Source organism: Lemur catta, chromosome 17, assembly GCF_020740605.2.
Source record: "Lemur catta isolate mLemCat1 chromosome 17, mLemCat1.pri, whole genome shotgun sequence".
NCBI lineage: Eukaryota > Metazoa > Chordata > Mammalia > Primates > Lemuridae > Lemur > Lemur catta.
The window spans coordinates 24,826,686-24,850,531 of NC_059144.1; the positions used below are offsets into that span (position 1 = coordinate 24,826,686).

General features: G+C 43.7%; 1 protein-coding gene across 8 annotated transcripts in view; it reads right to left on the reverse strand.

Moving 5' to 3' along the window:
- Positions 1 to 2,665: 2,665 nt before the first annotated feature.
- The window catches only part of ASXL1 (ASXL transcriptional regulator 1), a 78,847-nt gene continuing 57,666 nt past the window's right edge, over positions 2,666 to 23,846 (reverse strand). For 2 of the 8 annotated variants that reach the window (XM_045529458.1, XM_045529456.1), the window contains exons 5-14: positions 15,853 to 15,933; positions 13,264 to 13,384; positions 13,091 to 13,188; positions 12,435 to 12,528; positions 11,790 to 11,942; positions 10,349 to 10,512; positions 10,154 to 10,250; positions 8,958 to 9,063; positions 8,035 to 8,671; positions 2,666 to 7,548 (exon numbers count right to left, since the gene is read on the reverse strand). In XM_045529458.1, coding sequence (XP_045385414.1) covers positions 4,636 to 7,548; positions 8,035 to 8,671; positions 8,958 to 9,063; positions 10,154 to 10,250; positions 10,349 to 10,512; positions 11,790 to 11,942; positions 12,435 to 12,528; positions 13,091 to 13,188; positions 13,264 to 13,384; positions 15,853 to 15,933 — 4,464 coding nt within the window. In that variant the 3' untranslated portion in view covers positions 2,666 to 4,635. Of the gene's footprint in view, positions 7,549 to 8,034; positions 8,672 to 8,957; positions 9,064 to 10,153; positions 10,251 to 10,348; positions 10,513 to 11,789; positions 11,943 to 12,402; positions 12,529 to 13,090; positions 13,189 to 13,263; positions 13,385 to 15,852; positions 15,934 to 23,846 lie in introns of those variants that run through there. The other 6 variants (XM_045529457.1, XM_045529459.1, XM_045529460.1 and 3 more) reach the window with 6 other exon arrangements.

The window sequence follows — 23,846 nt, forward strand, 5'->3', positions numbered from 1 at the left end:
TTAGTAATGGTATAAGAATCTTTTTTTTCTTAATAGAAATTCTATGCAGTAGCCAAATACATAAAATAGACCAGAGGAGAGGGGCCAGTAGTTTGAAAGCCCTGCACTGAGGGTGTGACTTTGGGGCTGAGACGCACGTAAAGACAGCAGGTCCGGGCACAGCACTAGCTGGACCTCGATACCTCACCTTTCCCAGGATGTGAGGATCAAGGGGCAGCAAATCCTCAGTAATACCATGAAAGTTCCTTGTCCTACCAAAACCACCACTATTGAGATTATTAAAACTATGAAGATCACTGAAACCCCATAATCTGGGACATCTCCAGAACACAGACCCACCTCACACCGACACCACTGGCCTGCTGACCAGCCCAAAAAGCACTTACCTCCCTCCACAGGAAGTGCTGCAGTTCCACAGGGCACTGGAATCCGCAGGAGAAACTGCTTGAAGGCAGGACAGCGCAGGCTTTTCCCAGTCTGGCTTCTTTAAATGGGGCTCCAGGCCACTGGTGTTAACAGTGGACACAGGACATCATCAGACGGAAATGTCCGCTTAGAACAGTGAACTAAAATTTACCCAACGACAAAACAGGCAAACCTCCCTTGACTCAATGAGGGAAAGGGGAGAACATACATATGCTGCCTTTTAAAAAATAACTTAAAATGCACTAAGGAAGTTTTAGTAGTTACACAAAACCTGCTAAGAAGAATCTGTGCAATGTCCTATCTTCCTTTGGTTGATGTTTTCTATTATATAAACCCAGATTTTATTAGGTTTGTTACCAGCCAGCGGTTCTTAAATGAGAGGCCCCAGGGTGTCTAAGAAACTCATAAACCCTCGGAAATAGTATGAACAACTTTGTATGTGCATGGCGGGGGGGTGGGGGTGCAGTGTCCACCGAAAGGTGAGAACCCACTGACGCCAGGTAAAGCAACACTAAAACTGTGTTCTCACAGGGCACTGGTCGATGTCCCACAGTAGAGACGTCTGTTCCAGGCTTTCAAACTGATGTAGAGACGAGAGGAAGCATGGGGTACTGTCCAGTTTTGGTTTCAAGTAGCAAACTCCAAGGCCACGCATCTCACCCTGTCCATGGCTTCAGACAGTACCCACACACACAGGCAAAGGCCCCCTTCCTCTCAGAGCAGCAGGATGCAGAAGCTTTGGTCTGTTAAGAGCTCTGATGGATGCAGGCTGCTCTATTTAACTCACACACATACCCACAAACCCCTCTCAAACAGGGTCTTACTTCCTCAAGAGCAGGCTTGGTGTCAAACAAATTGATACCTCGCCAGGCCAGTATGATAATGTTCTTTCCCTATTCCCAAACATCATGTTTCCTTGTCCTTTGGACCACGAGCAACATAAGCCTCCTCTACCAAGTACTCTAAGCTCTGGACCGCACCCAATGACTGCAGTGAGAACAGGAACCAGCCATCAGCTTCACAGCCTACACCAGCGCCAGCACAGCACACACGGGACCCCGTCTTGACAGCTTCCCCCAGGCAAGGGTGAAGCAGTGTGGCCTTGGCTATACAGCTGTCTACATTAAGTTCATGTAGCAATTATCGTCTTAGCCTGGCACAAGCTAATAGTCACTAACAATCTGATGAAGTAGGACTATCATCCCCATTCACAGGTGGGAGAGTTGGCAGGGAGTCGACATAACATGCCCCAGCCCCCAGAGCTGGCAGGTAGCAGAGCCTACCTTCCAGGAACCCACCGCACTACTCTGCTCCCCTGCTGAGATGCGACTGGCAGCGCAAGGTCCCAAACCTGCATTCTAAGCTCCCGCAGTCCTAAGTGGCCAAATGGATTCTCTGACACGAAGGCATAAAGACACATCAACGCCACCACGCAACCGCCCAGTCACCACAGGGCTACTGAACCACATATTCTCAAACTGCGCATCTGTCAAACAGCAGCACTGCAAAATGGCAGCTTCAAGTGCCCAAAAGGTGTCTCACCACACAGAAGTTTTTCTCCGATTCATGTAAAAAAAATTAATGGATATATATTTGATCTTTACTTCTATCATTTTTACTTTTGGCTTATTTATACACCAATGGAATTATTTCTGATGAGCAGAGTCATGTATTTTCAGTACTTGAGAGAAGTCGGAGGACTTTAACTGAGTGACCGATCCCTGCCAGCAGGTCACCCACCCGGGCTCATTCAACGAGCCTCAGACCCCACCTTGGGCAGCACTTCCGTCACTGCCACCTGAGGCCACAGAAGAGGTGCTCATGGTTAGGGCTTTTCAAGGTCAGCACCGGGCACCCTTCCACAGAAGACCATCAACCGTGAGGAATCCATTTGACAACCTCAGGCTCAGTGAGGCCACTTGGATGGGCAGCTGCAGAGGGATGTCACAGTTTACGACTTTCACCCACAAAGGGAAACACTCCCATTGCTTTCAGCAGGTATCTTATTGTAGCCCACAGAGTGGAAAGGTTTGCCGAGTCACGACCAGAGGCTGCAGACCAATGAAGCTGCCACGTCATTCCTTTTGGACTAACCTCCCAAAGAAGAGCTCCGGGTAGAACAGCAGCTCCAGAGCAGACGTGAGGTGAGCTGGCACGACTCCTTCCCATCCAGCTCCGCACTCCAGCCTGACCTTCCCACGCCAGTGGGGCAGCCACAGAAGATGACTGAGACCACAACTGCAGGGTGTACAGGTTTATTGTTCCAATACCACAAGAGACATACAAAAGCAGTGCTTTCTCTGGGGCAGCCTCATGGACCAGACCGGTATCAAACTGCACCCTTGAGTGGCCCCAAAGTTCCCAGCAGAGGGAAGAAGAGGACCAGACACTCGTGGGCCCCTGCTCCCAGGCTTTGGTAAACAGACTCTTAAGTTGACAACTTAGACTTGGCCAATACTGCACTTTAAGTCACCATATCATTGTCAACTTCTCACTCGTTCCTCAGGTGACAAAAATGTCACATCAGATTAAATGGGAAAAAAAAACCTGTCGGATGAAATGAGATTTGCCGAAGTCATAAAAATCTTATGCTTCGTATAGGAGCACTCACACAGGGAGACTGAAACTAAATGAGGACTCTCAACTCTGTAGTAAGTTGAGATACAAGTAGTAAGGCAGGAAACAGGGTGAGAGATGACAAATACAGGGATATCTACTTGCTGGAAAATGACTGGGAGAGAGGTAGGCAGCAAGCAAGGCTTTGCTTCCTCTTAAACCTGCCTGCTGCCAAAAGTACATGAAAAGGAGCCCCATGACCCCACGAGAACACGGTTCCAGGTATTGCTGTGACAAGTGGTGACCCTGGAGCCAAATCTGGAAGGCCTGCCTGGGGGATGCCCAGGGAACTCACCCATGAATCCAGAAGCACTTAACACTGGTGGTGGTGACTTGTCACATATGGCAGCGAGCAGCCACTAAAGGCTGGAGAAGGAGAAGAGATGTGAGGAGCAAGATGCATTTGCTCAGTAGCGTGTGGACGGGCTGACTGTGGCTCTGCGGGCTGTGACAGATCCACCCGGTGACCCATGACGGGGGGCCGCGCCAGCCTGGCAGGTCACAAGTCAATCATTTCGCCCTCACGTCAAGCAGCACAGTACTCAGTGGCTCTGACAATAGGCATGGAGAAGTAAATTACACCACTTTAATGCGATGATGCTGAAGACGTAAAATAAGGAGACAGTCATGTTCTCTGTACAATAACATCCATTTACAGAATCGGCCTGTACTGTGTACAACATATAAATACATGATAAAACATTAGAGGTGCATAGAGCATACTTACAGAAGCCAAAAAGTTCACTTTATACATCCAAGAATAAAGGGTTAAAAATATAAAAATAAGAAACACACTGCTTTGAAATGTAAAATGACTTTCACATACACCGGTACGTGGAGATGCCCACTCCCACAGAGTCCGAAGTGATGGGCAGAGTGTCAGAGGAATTCACCTGCAAATGTCTGGATAGTTGACTCGCAAGGTCTACAGATGGCATTTTCATAAGAAAGACAACCCTATTCCCCAACCCCATTGTCCAAGCAGGGCTATTCAAGGTTTCAAAAGATCCTGTGGGCTACTGGATCATACTGAGACAGAAAAGTTCCAAATTTCCTTCAGCAACAGAACCAAAGGTCAAACTGGCTTCAACTGGCAAATGACTGAACTGTGACCCTGAGGTCAGCAGATGCTCGAGCCCCCTGGTGGGCAATGCTGGGAGTTACTTTAACCCTGTGCTGGCTTCTTCCCCACCATCAACTCCCCAAAGTAGCAGAAGAAAAGATGGCAAGGAGGGGGCAGTGGAAGACTGACATTTCTACTCAGTTCCGGTAGATTAGTTCCCTTGATGGAGAACAAAACCTTCCTGCTTCGGTTTCAAGTCCCTCTGGGTGTCAGGCAGGCTCCCTAAGCCACACCAGGCTGGCTGGCCTTGGGTAGCCCAGTGGGTCGTTCCCCAGGAAACACCTCCAGCAAGACCAGAAGGGTCGGCAAGTGACAGAGGGCTTTAGCACTATAAATTTTGGGGAAAGCAAGAGTACTCTTGCCTAGAAATACAGAGTATTATATCAATGAGATTCTGTATACAGATTTAAGATCAATCATTATCAAAATACACACACTAAATATACAATTTTTCCCATGGCCATAATTTATTATCTCACCACAAGGCACAATACACAGAGCTTTGAGGGTCCAATACAGTCATCATGACAGAACGCACCACAGCCTTGGCACATGATCATGGCTTTCAGGCTGCACGCACACTGCAGCGAGATGCTTTCCACCGTGCTGCTGTCAGTGAACATTTGCAAGGAGAGTGATGCACTGTGGCTCGCACCGAAGTTTGCTTTGTGGCTCAGCTGCACCACGCTTCCAGCAAGGCCTTTGGGAAAGGAGGGAGAGCTGGAGGAATAATTAAAGCTGGTGGAACTTAGTTGGAGTTTAGAAAGCTTCCCATAAAATGCCTGCTTGATGTTGAGTTGGGAGGGGATAGAAGGTGGCTCCAGAGGCTCATTGAGCCCCTTCCCTGGCTCTCGGGGTAATTTCCAGAAGGGCAGGTCCATGACAAAGGGCATCCCTTGCCAGTGACCTACCAGTTCCAGGGGACTGTGCCCAGCAGCTTTCCTGTTCTCTGCATTTGCCTTGACAGGCCCCCCAACAAAAGTCTTCTCATTCTTAATGCTGCCAACAGAGGCAGGTGGTGGCTTAGGAGCCCAGTCTTCTCTTGCAGTCTGTACCCCACTAGGCACAGAGTTTTTGCTTGGTCCCAATTTCCCACTGGGAAAAACTGGGGGGACCTCAGCAGGCAGTGGCGTTGGGTCTGCAGGCCTGGGACACTGAAGGGTTGCAGTCACACTCCCAGAGCCAAAGAGCTTCTTCCCTTGTCCTCCAACATTGTTCTGATCACCCAGGGCCCGGCCCGTCTGCTCTGGACCAAAGGAGATCACATTTGGAGATGAAAAACAAGGTGCTCTCGAGGTAGGGAGATCTCCTGGACTTTTGCCTGGAGCAGCATTTGAATTACTGCACTGGGACATGGCATGGATTTCCTTCTGATCTTCAAAACTAAAGGAAGAGAACTGCTCTTTGGAATCTAATTCTTCCATTTTCCCAGAGGAAGTCATCAGATGTGTCACTGGATGTAGGGAGTCAAAACTTGGGGCTGTCTTGGAAATCTTTTGGGGCACTCCAGGAGCCTGGGTGGCCTCTATCCTGGCAAGACTAGTGCCTGCATCACAGCTCTTGGACAGAAGAGGCTCCTTCAAAGCCCTTAGAGAAGTGGGGCTGCTTCTGACAACCAGGTGACTGTTTTCCCCAGGATTACGTAAAGACCCCATGCTCGTGGAGCCACCGTGGCTCTGCTCTTTTGTAAGTGGTAGCTGTGGAGATTCTGGCTTGATGCCACCATGGGCTGGAGGAAGAACCTTCTCTAGGGCCAACTTACCCTGCAGCAACTGTATCACAAGTGGGTTAGCGGGCTCCACCGAGGACCCAGGCCTGGCCAGGCATGTGGGTTTCGGCTGGTACTCAGTACTGGCCAGCAGCAGGGAGTCCGGGATCTTTTGGGGGACTGCACATACTCGAGACACCCAGCTCTGAGGTGTGATCATACCATCTGTCCTTGCAACCAGACTCAGGTCACCGTTCACCTTGGACAGTGAGACAGATCGGTTCCAGTCGTGTTTCTCATCCTTGTCTACCAAGGATCCCTTCATCACTGTGGCTTCACCAGTGTCGGCCTCACTGCTGTCCTCAGTGAGGTGGCCTTCAAAGTCAGAGGCTGTGTCTGTGGACTCGCTGTGAGGACTCAGTACTTCAGAGTCTCCATTGATTTTCAGCTTCTCAGTGTCCACCTGTTTGCAGGCACTGCCAGCGCTGTCGACACCTGCTTGAGACAGCACCGTCCAGAGGGAAGGGAGGTTGCCAGGGGCATCAATGCCCTCCTCTGCTGTCAAAGCCCCAGGCAATGCAGGAATGAAGGGAGCAGCTTTTTCCCACTCTTCCCCAACCTGGGGCTCAACACATGGTACGTTTTCTCTGGATTCTGGTTCAGGCTGTTTCACTACCTCATCATCTGACAGGATGGGCAGCCAAGGAGTAGCACTGTCAGAAATGAGAGTCTTGGTTTTCAAATTTTCTTTTCTAGAATCACTTTCCCTCATGGCAGGGCATGAGTCACCAAGTACTAATTCATCATCAAATGGTCTGTCTTGTAGGCAGTGAGCCAATGACGATTCAGGTGTGGAACTCTGAGTCACATCTACAGGAACTGTCACAGGGGGTTTACTGTCAAGAGCCAGGCCAGTCCCTTCTTCTAACACACCTCCCACCAGAGATTGAACAGGACCATCCTCCGGGATGACAGTGGGTCCTCGCTTCTCATTATCCCTTTCCCAAGAAGTGGTACCAGACTCACATTCAGTTCTAACATCTAGATGCAATTTAGGCTGCTCAACTAATCTCTCAGCTATTGGGGTTTGGGAGGACAGTGGGGGCAAAGCCTGGCACGGCTGGTCCCCAGTGGGAGCGATGGGAAGCTGGGAGGTATCTTCTAGCCCACTTGTGAATACAACTGGAACCCTCTGTAGTGGGCAGCTTTCCTCCTGCCTGAGAGAAGCCAGTTCCTCTCTTCTGGCTCTTGACATGGCAGTTCCAGCCTGGGCATGCCCCTCATTTAGAGGACAAGGCGGCAATAGTTGTGTTCGCTGTAGATCTGACGCACACTCTCCAGGGGTGCTCGTGGCTCCCCTGGGCTCAGGGTGGCCACAGGCCTCACTACCATCACCACTGCTGCTGGTGCCTCTGCCACCTCCCTCATCGGTGGTCCCGCCGCCACCTCCACCCGGGCCACCCCCCCCTCCGATGGCAGTGGTGGCCGCCTCTCGATGGCAGTGGTGACCTCTCGCCCCTCGGGCTTGCAGAGCACGGGCTTTAATGTCTGCGAGGGTCCTGGTGCCAGTCCAGCCCCGGCAGGAGGGCTCCGTGATGGGGACGATCCGGGGGCATATCTGGTAAGTGGGCTGACCTTTAACCACCCAGGGTGGTTTGATACGTGAAAGTTGAATCTGCGGGAAAAGAATTGGAAAACAGTTTTAATTGACTAGGTGATCTGACCTAGGAACTGTAAAGCAAAACTAGTATTCTAGCAGCGTGGGAGTCACAGCATACAGAATCAATTTCCCTAAAAATGAAATAAGCATAGTAAAATGGCTGCCCATGACACCACACCATTCGGCGAAGATTCTGCTCAAGGGCTGTTAGATGCCACATTTCTAAATTTAATTTCTGGTGGGACTGTGTGAGTCACTGCAGCAAAGAAATCTAACACTACCTAATAAAAGATTTAAAAACTCCAAAGGATTTTGACCTCTAGAGATAACTTCAACATGGTGAACAAAAAAGAAAGAAAAGAACCTCATCTCCCTAAACTTTATGTAAGTCCCAAGAAAGGCTCTCTCATAGGAAGCTCTACATTCCCACATGGTTAACTCAAAGGCCCCAGGGCAAAGGGGATCTATAATCTCATGACCCTCAAAGGAAACCTCTCCTACCCGGATGGGCGGGACTTTGGGCTCCTCTTTAGTGGGCTGTGGCTTTTCGGTGTGAACACTTTCAATTGTGTTACGAAAGGACTGACGATCTTCAAGCCGGGGCTTCTTTTCGGGAAAGGACGCAGAGGCCGCCTGCTCAAAGGATTTCCTCTTCTGATCCTTGGGCTCCTGATCTACAGTCTCCGGAGGCAAGTTAGGAATTCTGTCTGGAGATGATGCAGAGGCATGTGCTGAGTTGTCTGGCTCAGTTGGGATCCGGGAAGCCACAGGTTCAACCGGGAACTTGGGAGCCTCTGAGTTGGGTGCTGCGGAGGACATCCTTGGCAAGTGGGGACTGCTCCTCCCTGCTGAGTCAGTTTCAGCCTCCCCATCCTTGTAGCGGGGAATGTCTGGTGCTACGGATTTTGCATCCTTAGCAACCCCTGCTTGTTCTGGCTCCTGTTTTTTGTACAGATTCCCTCTGGCTCTGGTTCGGAGATCTGGCCGAGAGCGTTTCTTATAATGCCCATCCCGCTGTCGGGTGGCCGGACCACGCTGCGGCCGCACTGATTCTCCTGGGACACGCAAACCACTCTTGATTTCAGCCTCCTCCTGGCCCACATTCTGCTGCAATGACTCTTCTTTGGTCAAACCCAATCTGCAAACCAGATTCACATCATCAATTGCAGGCCAAAGAGATCATGTCTCTTTTATCTCTATGAATAACACCCAGAAACACAGATATATCAGAACAAATCTGTACAGTGTGTAACACTAACCACAAGAAAAATGTGTTAGCTTCACTATGAATGGCATTAAGTTAAACGACTCGAGTCATTGCAATCTCCACATTCTTGTCCAACAAATAAGTATACACTATTTTGAAACCATCTGACCCCATCCCCTCAAAAGCCCAGACTAGGACTCAGCTCCAAGAGCCTTACTTCTGTCCATAGTAGTCTTCAAAGAACTTTTCTTTCCACTGTTCCACCTTCTTTTCCTTCTCCATTTCCTGTCGTATCCTGACTTGCATCTCATGAGTGAATTCGCCTAGAGAGAAATACAACTTTTCCAGTGAATGCATTCAAGATATTATGGACAGCCAAATCTTCCAGTTCCACCATACCACAGATTTTAAAAGAACATGCTCCCGTCTCTTCCAGAGGCCCTCTCACATCATGCTCTCACTTGGGACAGAGCTAACACGTCTCCTATAAGGGAAATTTACTCTTGTTTAAGGTACTCAGTCATTCAAGGGCAAGCAACACATTGAACAAACAAAAGAACCATTCTCACTTCCTGTGTAGAAGCAAGTTAGCATAGTAGGCCTGACTATTTACCCTCGCTTAGGCCCACTTACAAGGATGGCCCTTGGCTGACATCCAGGAACGTGGACTTCAGGAGGGTTCCCACCACAACCGAAAGGAGTGGCTCGCTGTGCCTAAACTGTTTATGCGAACAATATGGTTTATGCTGAACATCTGCTTTCCTTTTGGAAATCTGGGTATGTGCCAAGCAGTGGCTTCCTATACGGTCAGCCCCCAATAAAAACCCTGGGCACCACGTGTTTAACAGGCTTTCCTGGTAGACATTTCACGTGTTGTCACAACCTATTGTTGGGGGAATTAAATGTGTCCTGTGTGACTCCACTGAGAGGACCTTGGAAGCCTGCACCTGCTTCCCCTGGACCTCACCCCATGTGCCTCTCCCTTTGCTGATTTTGCTTTGTCTTCTTCTGTTGTGATAAATCACAGCCGTGGGTATGACTCTATATGAGTCCTGCCAGCAAATCATCAAACCTAGGGGTGGTCTTGGAGTCCTCCCAACACATTCCCCTTGTAGCTTACACACAAAATTCACTTCAGAGAAGCTAACAATCACTTCAAGTGACAAGTACACTATATGTACATGCAATACAGTGAAAGTCCAAAAAATATCCTGTTACTTCTTCAGAGCTGTGTGGCACTTAACTAAACCCACCACACTTACTAGTATTGTGAGGAAAGCCTGCCTTATACTAAATATCCCGATGAAAAAAAGAGATTGGTGAAAAATGAGTGCTTGGGTTTTAAATACCAAGAGACATGCCACACCAGGAAGGCACCATCTCAGCTGATCAGAGAGGATGAAGTCTACTTACCATCAGCCAAACGTTCCCGCCAACTCTGAGCCGCATGGGTAAAAAACTCGTTATTTAGCGCACTGCTGCTGAGACGCAACAGGCCATCTGTCCCCACCTAGAAGGATTGAGGGGGGAGAAAACCCCAATAAATGAACTTAAAAGAGAACAGAGGCCTGCCCAGAAAGAGGCAAAAAGGCGGCTGCCCATGTGCACCTGTCTGTCCACTTCCGGCAGGAGGAAGAGGAGCTGCTGCTGGAAGTGTGATGGCAACGCGTGGAAGGTCCGAGAGTTGATCAGGGCTCGGAGGTTGGTGTTGACAAGAATGGACCCAGGCGTCTCAAAATCTATCTCTTCACCTCTGTTGCGCTTCATCTGACCTGTGATTTTTCAAGCAAGCAGCAGCAAGGTATACATTTTCAGCTTTTTAAAGCAAAAAAATAAATCCAACTGATGGGAAAACTTTGGTGGCAGCACCCAAGCTACCCGGAACTTATCTGCACACAATCTGCTCAACCGTCCAGTCCATCCTAACCTGTATGTTACAATTGTTCTTTCCAGGTTACTGCCGTTGCCATCAAACCTAAGAGAACACTTGGGCTCGCGTCCCCTCAGACAACACTCTGTACCGTGCTGTGTCACAGCCTGAAGAGGACACTCTTCCCACGAAAAACCAGGCAGGGGGCAGGTTCTGAGCTTCCCTCCGAAGCTGGAGAACAGGCTCCACAAAGCCCAACTGGAGAAATGATGGAAGTTTTCTAAAAGCAAATCTAGTTAGTGTACTACAGAAAAATCTGCAAAAGTCTTCTGTGAATGGGCTGGAGAGGTATGATCTCCACACAGAAATGAACTAAGGGTTGTTAAAAGCTAACTGACAGGTTAATACTCTCACAAAAGCCTAAGCAAACGTTATTTTATTTGAAAAACTCACTAAGAGTAGAGACCTATGAGACCATGGATTAAACACTGATGATGAGCTGGGAAAAGCAGTAAGATAGCAAACCTAGTCTCCACTTGGGCAATGGTTTATTCTAATTTTCAGAATCAAAGGGTAGTCGTCTTAATGATTTCATGTGGCCCATCTACAAAAAACCCTCAGCATGTGAGCCATAAGAAATAAATCCTGAAATAGCAAACAGCATACTAGCACTGCAAAAACCCTACTCGGGAGTGAGAGGTGCACAGTATAGCACTACTAAATTTGTTTGCATCCCCAAAATTCAACATATGCTTCCACTCAACATATTGATAAAAAGGGAGAATCCAATAAAGACTACAGATGTTGAGAACAAACATGGCAGGCAGCTACCAAAGAAAGAAAATGGATGTTGGAATTCTTCACTGAGACGCTCAGAAGCAATTTTCACTCACTCAAACACTTGCTAAGCAGTATCAAGGCGGGCACAGGCTAGGCCCTACAGGGACATACAAGGAGCAATGTGGCACCATCTCTGCCTGCAAGGAGTTCTCTCACAGTCTAGCAAAGATCGACACACATGAAATAACCAAATTACAAGATAAATATAAACAAAAAATAGAGGGCCACCCAAGAAGTAAAAATAAACTGGTAAAGGAACTGTAATAGAAGACATCATCTTCTCACTAGGCCTGCTGGGGCCCCCATTATAGGCAGAGAAACGAGTGCCAAGCCACTCACCTGTGGCTGGCTTCCGGAAGCCTCTCAGGAGCGGGGCAGGGTCCCGGGCGACCTCGGCCTGGCCACGAATAGCAGCGCTGCCCAGGGCCAGAGAGCCGCTGCTGCTGCTGGACGGGCTGCCGCTCTCGCCATCGGCGTGGCGGCCTGAGAACCCTGAAGGCACAGCATTCCACTGGTCAAAAGCATCACACGCCGCGCCCATGGCTCTCAGACAAGCTTACTTCTCCCAGCTCTCCCTGAGATGCTGCCAGCAATACCGGGGTGCTGCCATCTCCCAGCCTTGGGCTGACAGAAACCACCACCTCATAGTCTGGCTTTAAAATATCACTTTAAGAATGCCAAACCGCGGTCGCCTTTATTTGTATAGCACTACACCTTTTACAAAGCACTGACACAAACATTCATTGGATGCTCACGACTGCCCTGGAAGGCGAAGAGGAGGGCACAGAGCTGAGCCCAGCACGAGAGCCTACGCAGGCCTCACCACCACGCCTGCTGCCTGCAGAGGGGCTGGGGTCTCCTGACTCTGGCCCAACAGCTCTGGCCCAACTGGCGTCACACTACTAGGTCAGAAACTGCTGACAGAAGGAAGCCAGGTCCCCAGGACCTGAGGAAAAAGCATCACAATCATGAGTTTACACATACCTGATGCAGATTCCACGTGGGCCCCGTTTACCTTCAGAGGAGTCAGGACAACTCGAGGCAGCATCACCCCAGTCTTTTTCTTCTGTTTGTTTGCCTGTGTTCCCAGAGGGAATAAAAAGAGAGCCCAAGTCACCTGCAGAGCCACAACAGCACTCCCTGTTGATCCTATCTCTACCAACTCTCTTGTAAAACAGAGTTCGTACTCAACCAGGTCTGCCAGGTAATGCTGACAAGAGCACTGACTGCCAGCCACTGTGCCAAGGATCACCCCGAGCTAAAAAGACTGTATTATTATCCCCATTTTACAGGTCAGGAATTTGCCCAAAGTCTCACAGCTAGTAAGTGGCAGAGCTATCACTCAAATTCCTGAATCCCAAGCCCATGTTCTATCCAGTCTGCACCGTACTGTACTTCTCCCTGGATGTGCACCTGTGTAACAAGACTGAACGGCATCACCCAGCTACGGTAAAGAAAAATATGAATCACTCTGCTCTTAGACCTACAGCCCACTTTTAAATGTCACTAACAAGTGGAGACCAAACTTCTGTTCTCCACTCTTCAAACACATCCACAGCTAACTGCAGGAGGAGGAAGAATCCTGTCTTGTGCCTGCCATCATTCATTCTCCTGGCCTCATCTCCACCTTGCCTCCCTACCTGTGAGGAAGCTCTGTAGCTGTCCCTGGGATTGGAAAGAGGCCGGCTCTGAGATTCTGTAGAACAGGATGCATTCGAAGATGTTTCATCAAGAGATACTGGAGAGAGGAAAATAAAGGTTAGCTCCTAGCACCTGCTGTGGTTCCCTCACCCACGCGGTCAAGGGTCCTTACCATCGTTTTCACCACTCACAGTGCTGGCTTCATTAGACCCACAGCTCTCCACGTCAGCCGTGTCCTCTGGCTCCTCTCCCTCTGCTGCAGCTGGATTGCGAGACCACTGTAGGGCATCCTTCTGTGACGGCAAGGCACAACTCAGGTGAGCAAAACTCTACAAATCCTACAAGCATGGCGATTATTACTAATGTATGCTTCAGAGAAGAGGAGTTTAGAATATTGCTAAACTCCTATCCCTTTCTAACATCTTTCTTAATAAGTTCTTTTCATAAATATATCATTAAGAAAGATATAATTTTGCATTTAATCATTCATTAAATATTTATAGGGTGTGTCCTATAAGCTACACTGTGCTAGTTCTGAGGAGGGTGGAGTAGTAAGGAGTAGGAATCAGAGCCCTACCCTCAGAGAGCTCAACTGAGCAGGGAAAAAAATCAATTACAATACAAACAGCAACAGTGGTAAACACAGACCTGTGGCAGCCCAGAAGAGGGGCACATAACTGAGTTGGCGGAAAGAGGGAATGGGTTTAGGGCATGAATAAGGATCAGGGAGGTAAGGCTTCCATCCAAGAGGATAAAATAAAAGCTGAGTTTTATTTTAAAGTTAGCTACTGAGCAGACGGGTCAGCAGTAAGGAAGTAGGAAGTTCTAGATACTGAGATGAGCAAATGTGAAAGAATATTCCAAACTCAGGGAAATCATGATTTCAGTAGGGATGTGGGGAAGTGGACAGGTAGGAGGCTAGAGACAGCGCAAGAGGGCAGATGATAAGACACTGTGGGGAGGGATTAACACTATTATTGTTCTGGAGTCTCTGAAGGATATTAATCAGGGGAATGATCTGAGTTTTAGGAATTTCATTCTGGCAACCACAGGAAGTCTGAGGGCAGGAAGAAGAGTTAGATCTTCAGTGAAAAATGCTGAAGATCTAACGAAACTTAAATTGTGGCAACAAGGCCAGAGTGTAGAGGAGAGCTTCATCCCAAATTTCATCTCCTAACAAAGTTTCTTCCAACAGGCTCGTTGTATTAATATAGATAGTCTCAAAACTAAACTCCACCCATTCCCAAGGAGAACCCGTCTCACACCTCAACACTAGGAGGAAGTATGAATGAATATTGGGGGCTGCTGGAGAAAGAAAGAGAAAAGTTGGGGTGGAAGAAGGGAATGTCTTCTTTTCATGAAAATGTACCATAAATTTAAAAGGGGAACCCACACAATGTAACTCAAATTTAATGGGTCCCTTGATATATTACATTAAGGTTTCAATTTATTTTTATTAATTTTAGCCAAAATCATGCTGTCTTAAATTAATAAAAAAGGAAAACAGCTTTTTAGATCTTTTCCTCTTTTCTCTACTGGTTGTCAAATGCAACCTCAGAATCAAAAGCTAAAGAATATTTTTATTATTACTATTACAGATTTGCTTATTGACTGCCATGTTCTTAGAATAACAAAACAAATTTAATTTCTGACTCTTACGAACAAACTAAGAAAAAATACTCATTAATGAATTAAGGGAGTCTATTACACTGGCAAAGCTGACCCCAAATCTCCAGTTCTGGCAAGAGTGTGGCAAAGTCACACATACACTGTTGGTGAAAGTAAAAATGGTATCACAAGGTTCACGCACTGCCAGCAAGAGAGTAAACTGCTAGCAAAAACCTAAAAATATGTATATACCTTTTAACCCAATACTTCTAAGACTTATATAGAACATGAAAAGCATTAACTCTGATAAAGGAGAAAATTAAACAATTAAACTATATTAAAATTAAGATCTTCTATTCATCAAAAGACACCATTAATGGAATGAAAAGATCAAGCTACCTACAGGAGATATTTAAACCCTTATAACCAATGAAGAACCTGTATCTAGACTACATAAATCAATGAGAAAAAGCAACTCAGAAGAGAAATAAAAGATCTGAATTAGGCACTGCACAAAAGAAGATATATCTAAATGGCCAACAGACACATGAAAGGGTATCCTCACTAACAATAAGGAAAATACAAAATAATGTAAATTAAAATCGCAATGAGATACCACCACATCCACCAAAATGGCTAAAATTAAAGTTTGACAATACTAAGTAGTGTTAACAAGGATGTGGAACAGGTACACTGAAAACTGATCCAACCGTTTGAGAATACACGTTGGTATTATCTGGCACAGTTGAAGACACAAACATCCCCATGCTCCAGCAATGTCACTCCTAGGTTTGAATTCCCTTGAGAAGTGCATGCATACACACATCGGAAGGCACAATCAGAATGTTCACGGATGCAGCGTTTGTAACCTGGACTGTAAACAACCAGCATGGCCATCAAAACAGTAGAATCAGTAAGTGGTATTCAATAAAAGGATGATAATACAATAAAAAAATGAATGAAGATAGATAACTCTTAAAAACAAAATATCAAATGAGGGCCAGAAACAAAAGAATGTATACTGTGATGATTCCATTTGTAAACAGTTCAAAAACAGGCAAAACTAAACTATAGTTGTTAGGGAACAAACACAGGTAGGAAACAAGAAAGAAAAGCATGAAAATAACTTTCATAAAGTCAGCACAGTAGTTACCTTTAGGGGGAAGAATGGGGCTGTGACTGGCAAGGAGCACGCAGTGGGCTCCTGGCTGTTGGCCATGTTCGGTGTCTTGACCTGAGTAGCAGTTACAAGGGTGTTCACTTTACAACAATTCATTAAGCTGAACATTTGTGTCCTGTGCATTTCACTGTATTATACTATAACTTAAAAACTTCAAAAACAAAAAATAATTAAAGTTTTTCCATCAAGTAATGCTACCATAGACAGCCATTTAAAATACAGCTGTAGAGTATTTAACGCCAGGAGAAATGTTGATGATACAGCTAGTGAATTAGGTAGTTAAACTCACACAATGATGATTCCATCATCCTTTTTAAAAAAATAAAAATCTGTATGAATGTGTATGCATATAATACATGAGTGAAATTTTCGTAAATTGTTAGCCATCATCATCTCTGGGTGGTGGAGTTGTAAGTGCTTTACTTTCTTTTTAATTTTGAGTATTTTCTACAATTAACATGCATTTTTGTGTGTGTGATCAAGAGAATAACATTTAAAAAGAAAAATTAGTTGCTAAACTCTTTACCAACAGTTCAGTCAAAATAAACCTAGTGCTGATTACAAATCCCATTAATTAAACAAACAGAAACAGGGCCTGCTTGTCTGCGATTCAAACTGCCCAGTAGTTTCTAAAACCATACATTTTAAGTAAAAAGCAAACAGGAAAATGAAACTTTTAAGAAAATAAAAGCAATTCTAAATCTGCAATTTGTAAGATCATTTAACCTTTCCATATAAACTCCAGAAGTTTGATAACATTAATTTTTCATACATTAACTCTAGAAGTTTGACAAAAAGAAAATAGGTTATAGAAAACTATAGGTGCCAGAAAATATGCCCTAGGACTCAAGATTTTAATTTTTTTGTAAGGATATTTTTCATCAAGAAGCTTTAAAAAAATTAATAAGTAATTCTGTGAAGGATTCTTTCGCAGAATCCTAAATATTAAAAAAATGCTGTAAAAGACTTCTTGTACTATTTTTTTTCGCCAGCTTTATTAAGGTATATTTGACAAACAAAAATTGTATACATTCAAAGTGGACAATGTGATGATCTGATATATGTATACAGTATGAAATAATTAATCAAATTAATTAACACATCCATCACCACACAATTACCATGGTGGGGAGTGGTTTGAGGATCTACTCTCGGTAAATTTCAAAACATTATTGGAATATTTGAATGTGAACTGCATACTACATGGTAGTGTTGGATTAATGTTAAATTTCCTGAGTGACAAGCCAGGTGCATCTGCCTGTACTCCCAGGTACTCAGGAGGCTGAGGCAGCGGAATCACTTGAACCTAGGAGTTTGAGGCCAGTCTGGGTAGCACATCAAGACTTCTTGGAAAAAAAAAAAAAAAATTCCTGAGTATGATAACTGTATGCTGCTTATGTCAGAGAATGACCCTGGATCACATATACCTCCCTCACACCCTTCCTCTTATTTTTCGAAAATTAAGGTATAATTTACATACAGTGAAATGCACAGATCTTAAGTGTAATAAGTTTAATGAGTTTTGACAAATACATATCAAGATGCGTAGTATTTCCAACATCCCCAGGTTTCCTTGTGCCGCTTCCTAGTCAATCCCCACTCTGTACTACCCCCGCCCTCCCCCTCCACTAAGGTAATCACTGTTCTGATTTCTATTGCTATAAATTACTTTTGCCTGTTCTTGGGCTCATGTAAATCAATCATACGTATGTGCTCTTTTGCATCTGGCTTCTTTTGCTCAGCCTAATGTTTATGATACTCATCCGTGTTGCTGCATACATCAGCAGTTTCATTATTTGTTACTACAGAGTAATGCTGATATACAACCATCTGTTTATTCTCTCGTTGATGGACATTTGGGTTATTTCCAGATTTTGACGATTATGAATAAAATTATTATGAACATTCTTGTACAAGACCTTTTGCAGACATGCTTTGATTTCTCCTGGGTAAATATCTAGGAGTAAAATTGCTGAGTCATAAGATGAATCAAAATTTAACTTTAAATAAGTTAAAAAAAGAAAGCCAAACAGATTTCCAAAGATTTACACTCCCAACAGCATTGTATGAGAGTTACAGTTAATTCACTGATACTTGGTCAGTCTTATTTTAGCCAGTCTAGTGGGAAGGTAATGGGATCTCATTGTGGTTTTAGTTTTCATTTGCCTAGTGATTAAAGACTTTGAGCATTTTTTTATGTGTTTATTGGCCATACTCATATCTACCTTTTGAAGTATCCAAGTCTTTCACCCATTTTTTAATTGAGTTATTTGTCCTTTTTAAATTATAGTTGTAGGAACTCTTTATTCTGGACTCTTTCATATTGATCATGGGCATGTATTACCTTTACAAATACATTTTAAACATTTGGAAATAAGTTCAAATTTACAGAAAAGCTGCAAGAGTAAAACAGCACAAAGAACACTTGCCATGTACTTTTTACCAATATTCATCTATTAATGCAGGTATCTTTAAAATGCATAAGTATATTTGTTTGGCAAGGCAACTGGAAAAGAGGCTTGTGAAGAATTAAAAAAAGCAACCATCAGTAATAAATAAACTTAAATAAAATATTCTCCCATAAGTCAGAAGTTTTAAAAAATAAAAGGGGCCAGGCATGGAGGCACATGCCACCATGCCCTAGCTATTTTTTTTCTATTTTTAGTAAAGACAGGGTCTTGTTCTTGCTCAGGGTGGTCTCAAACTACTGAGCTCAAGCAATCCTCCCACCTTGGCCTCCCAGAGTGCTAGGATTATAGGCGTGAGCCACCATGCCTGGCCTCAATTAAAAATTTTTATAAATGTGATTTGTTGGGAGGGACAATAAACACGGTAAAACAAACACAGCTTCTCTGCATCCTCCTGAAATGTCATCACAATAGCAATAAGGAAATAATAAAGGTATAAATACACAAAGATAAAGGGGGAGGAAAAGGCAGTAGATGAGAGATATCAACAGAAACACAGAAGATGGATAGTAGGAAGGTAAGAAGTAATTAACTCAGCAAGGAAAGAAAGCTGAAGTCCAAGACTGCAGAGGGAAAAGCCCACAAAAAGCAAGCCAGTTAGTTCTGCAAAACTCCACAGTGGGCAGGGATTGGAGGTACCAGGAACCACTGCAGGCAGAGGCAAGGCATGGGGCTGAGAACAGGAGAACTGGTTCAAAGTCTAGACAAGAAGTTAGACCCCTCAAGTCTCCTCCTTGTCCCCACACAGACAATACTCTTCTCCAGCTTCAAAAGAAAACAGATTTATATTCTGGTTAGACTGAACCAGAAAAGTTCTGGAATAGAAGACAGAAGGCATAATTCAAAGGTTGGGGCATGGAGTGAGGTGCCATATTTCTAAACAAGAGCAAAAAGTCAAAGACCACAAACAAAATGGTGATGCCATCAGCTTTCCTAAATTTGGCTCCCAAAGCTCCCCAAACAGTAGCCCTATGACCCTAACCTCTGCCTACTCTTAGCTAGCAGGGAAATGATAAGAGGATCTCTCCTCCTGGAGAAAGTGGCTAGCCTAAGAGAAAACACTTTCAGATATAGACAGCTAGAGGATCCATGAAAGCATCTGGGTTCCCACTCTACCACAACCAACAAGTCTGTGTTCATGGCCACTGTCTCACCGTGAACGACCTATCAAGGACCACCAGATATTTGAGCACATCTGTTATATGAAAGATTACCATAATATACAAACAAAAGTAGAAACTGAAAGAAAACAGAGATAAATAAAATTTCACAACAGTAAGTGTTCTCGAAGAGCCCCAAAACAAGTACAGAGTATTACATTTTCTGTTAAGAGATGGGGGTCTTGGTGGGCGTAGAGGTGGAAAAAAAAAAAAAAAAGGGATGGGGGTCTTACTATGTTGCCCAGGTTGGTCTTGAATTCCTTGGCTCTAGTAGCAATCCTCCCACCTCAGCCTCCTGAGTAGCCGAGACTACAGGTACATGACACCACATCCAGCCAAGTGCTATTTCTTACAAATAAAATGAAGGAATATCAGAGAATATGAGCAATCTGCTAGAAATTAAAAATGAGATACCAAAAACAATAGACTAGAGAAATGACTTGGGGGGAGGGGCAAGAAAAATAGGCTTCATTAAGAAAGTCCCACATCCAACAAACAGAAGGTCCAGAAAGAGAAAACCGAAAAAGACAGAAATAATATAAGAAAATTTCCCCAACCAAAAAAGCCCTGAGTTTCCAGGTTTAATAAGGCAAAATACTCAGCACAATGAATGAAAAAAAGACCATTCCACAGCATCACACCAGGACATTCTAAAAAAATGAAATTCATATGAGACCTAGGAAAGGCAACAGGATATAACACAGGAGAAAGGCAAAGAGAATTCCCATGATGACAATGAAGGGAAGTCCCACAAAAACAGCTATACGCCTGTCAAAAGGGTAACAAATGGCCCAAATTGGCCTAAGATTTTCCAGTTTTAACATTGATAGACTTGTGCTCCAGGAAACCACTAAGTCATGGGCAAACTAGACCACCCTACAAACTGTCCATACTAGGAACAGGAAAAAGGACGACTCCAGGACCAAACATGCAGAAAGAAGAATGAAATCATTATGTTGACCATATCAAGAAGAATTTTACAGCCACTAATAGCATCAAGCTTCATCTTTTCTGTTTGTAACCCATTTGGGTTTTTATTTCCATTTTTGTTATTTTTTTTAAGTACATGAAACATAACATGGTTGTAAAAGTCAAAACTATGTAAAAGGTTATACTCAGGGAGTGACACTAACCCTCTCCCTTCTATTCCCAGCCCCTCCCTCCAACACTCTACTCCATTCCTACCCATGCCCTGTTAGGTAACCAACCTCATTAGTTTCTGGTTTATTTTTCTTGTGGTTTTTGTTTTTTGTTTTTTTTTGCACAAATGATAATACACACATCCATTTTATTTTCCTTTCATCTTTAGACAAAAAAATTGCATACCACAGACAGTATTTTATACTTAGCTTTTTCACTTTTTCTGGAAACCACTGTCATTTCATGGGTATCTTCCTCATCTTCTTCTTAGCTGCATAATACTCCATGGTGTGAATGTATCAAATTTTATACAACACATACTGGCATTCTGATGGCTTTTCATATTTTGCAAACAGAAATAATACTGCCTTGAATAACTATGTGGAAATGCTGGGCCACAAGGTAGATGCAAATATAATTTTGTTACTGTTATTAATCTCTTACTATGCCTAATCTATAAGTTAAACTTTATCATAGCTATGTACAGGAAAAAACATAGTATATACAGGGTTCAGTACTATCTGTGGTTTCAAGCATCCACTGGGGTTCTGCAAACATATCCCTAGCAGGTAAGAGGGAACTACTGTAATCTCTCCATAAGATACTATTTACAGGAGAGAAACAAGGCAGATACCACCTTAACCAAGTGACTGAATTATCAGAAATCTGATGAACAGGTATCATGGGCCTCCTGATATAATGCACTGAGGAGGACATTATTTCTGAGCTATTCCTATCAAAAATGTATTACCTGAATCTAATAATGAAAAATATCAGACAAGCCCAAATTGAGGAACTTCCTACAAAATAAATGGTCTGTACTTAAAAAAAAAAAATTAAGCCATAAAAGACAATGTTAGCGGAATTTTTCCAGATTAAAAGATATGAGAGACATATGCACCATATGTCTGACAACATATGCACCATCCACATCCAGGTCCTCAACCAGAATACTGTTTTATAATTGGTACTAGAAAATAATAGGTATAATTTAAATAAAGTATGCAGATTAGACAGTAAGCAGTACTATGTCAATTTTCTCAAAAACAAAAAAAAAGGGGCATCCAAAAAAAAGAAAATTTTCTCATGACTGCAATGTGATTATGAAACAGAATGTCTTTATTTTTAATAAGTATTTAGAGGTAAAGGGGCATTATTGCCTGCATCTTACTCCAGTCTAGAAGAAAAATAATTCATAGATAGAATAAAATAAATGTGCTAATGTCTGAAATTATGTCAAAACTACAAGTTTTTAAAAAATCAACTATGTAACTGCTAAAGCAAAAAACTGGAAAACAAAATTTAAAAACCAATTCCATTCACAATAGCACCAAAAATAAAAATACTTGAGAAAAAAATTTTAAGACAGTCAAGTCCTCACTGGAAACTATAAAAAAAGTGCAAAGAAAAATTAAAGACATAAATAATAGATGCAACGTGTTCATGGGTTAGAAAAATCAATGTTAAGATGTCAATTCTCCCCAAACTGACCTACACATTCAACACAATCCCAATCAAAATCTCAATGGCCTTTTTCTTTTCTTGGTAAAAACTGACAAGTTGATTCTAAACGTATATGAAAATGCAATGGATCTGGAATAGTCCAAACAATCTTAAATAGAACAAAGTTCGAGGACTCCTACTAACACTACCTAATTTCATGACTTACTAAAACCAAGAGAGTATGGTATTGCTATGAGGATAAATAAATGGAACAGAGTATAAAAGCACATCCATACATAGACACACAATTGATTTTTGACAAAGGCCCTGAAGTTATTCATTGGGGAAGAGAACATCACTTCAACAAATAAAGCTCAAACTAGATAAACATAAAAACAAAAACCTGAACTACCTCAAACCACGCACAAAAATTAAGATAGATCACAGACCTAAACCTAAACCTAAGAGACATAAACCTAAGAGCCAAAAATATAAAGCTTCTAGAAGAAAACATAAGAAAATATTTTTGTGCTACTGGATAGGCAAAGATTTCTAAAAACATTAATTTTCTTTTTTACTTTGATAAAATGGACTTTCTCAAAGTCAAAAACTTCTAATCAAAAGACACTTTAATAAAAATGAAAAAGCAGGCCATAGACTAGGAGAAAATATTTGCTATACATATATCGGAGAAAGAACTTGTATCCAGAGTATAGTTTTTAAAAAACTTCTACACAACAAAAGGACTAATATTTTAAATGGAAAGAGCTGCCATTTTCTTCCCCAAACTGTTCTTACCTTCTATTAAGTGGCACAGAGCAAGGTAGACACTCATGCAAATGTGGGGCTATGGGGTTAGGTAGCCAACAATAGGGAGTCAGAGCCTAAGCAGGGCACAGAAGGTGTCTACTACACCTGAGTATGGCATAGTGTGGGAGTCAGAGCTCAAGAAGGGTACAGTGCCCAATAGGAAACAAGGGGCATAGTATTAAATAAAGCACAAGCAGGACAAGGAGGGCAGCCTGCTGTGACAGGTCAGAGCTTGAACAAGTGAGGTGATCAACCATGGAGAGAGAGAGAAGCCAACCCAGCATAGGTGCTGGAGTCAAAGAGGGGTAAAGAGGACACCTGCATGAGGGAGGGGTAGCAAAAGTAAAGGGGCTGGGGGATAAACAAGTAAATATATTAGGAGCTGGCCATAGTGGCTCACACCTGTAACCCTAGCACTTTAGGAGGCTGAGGCAGGAGGACTGCTTGAGGCAAGGAGTTTGAGACCAGCCTGGGCAACATAGCAAGACCCCATGTCTATTAAAAAAATATAAAAATTAGCCAGGCATAGTGGCACACACCTGTAGTCCCAGCTATTCAGGAGGCTGAGAGAACCACTTGAGCCCAGGAGTCTGAGGTTGCAGTGAGCTATGATGATATCACTTCACTCTAGCCCAGGCAACAGCAACAAAAAATACACACGAGTGTGTGTATTGCGGGCGGGGGGGATAACAGGAAAAATAGGAGCCAGATTATTATTAGTGTTGCTGGAGAAGGGAGTTAGAAATACGGAAAAACTAGAATGATTAGATTAGACCTTGTGTTATTGATGTAGGCTTGTGGTTTTCAACATATTTAAGTAAAGCTAATGATAAATATTGAAGTAGATATATGTATATGTATGTAAATACAACCGTATATTCCTTAGCCCCTTTCCACAGAGAGGAACTGGGATCAGCCACATCCCCATAACAGCAAACACATCTAG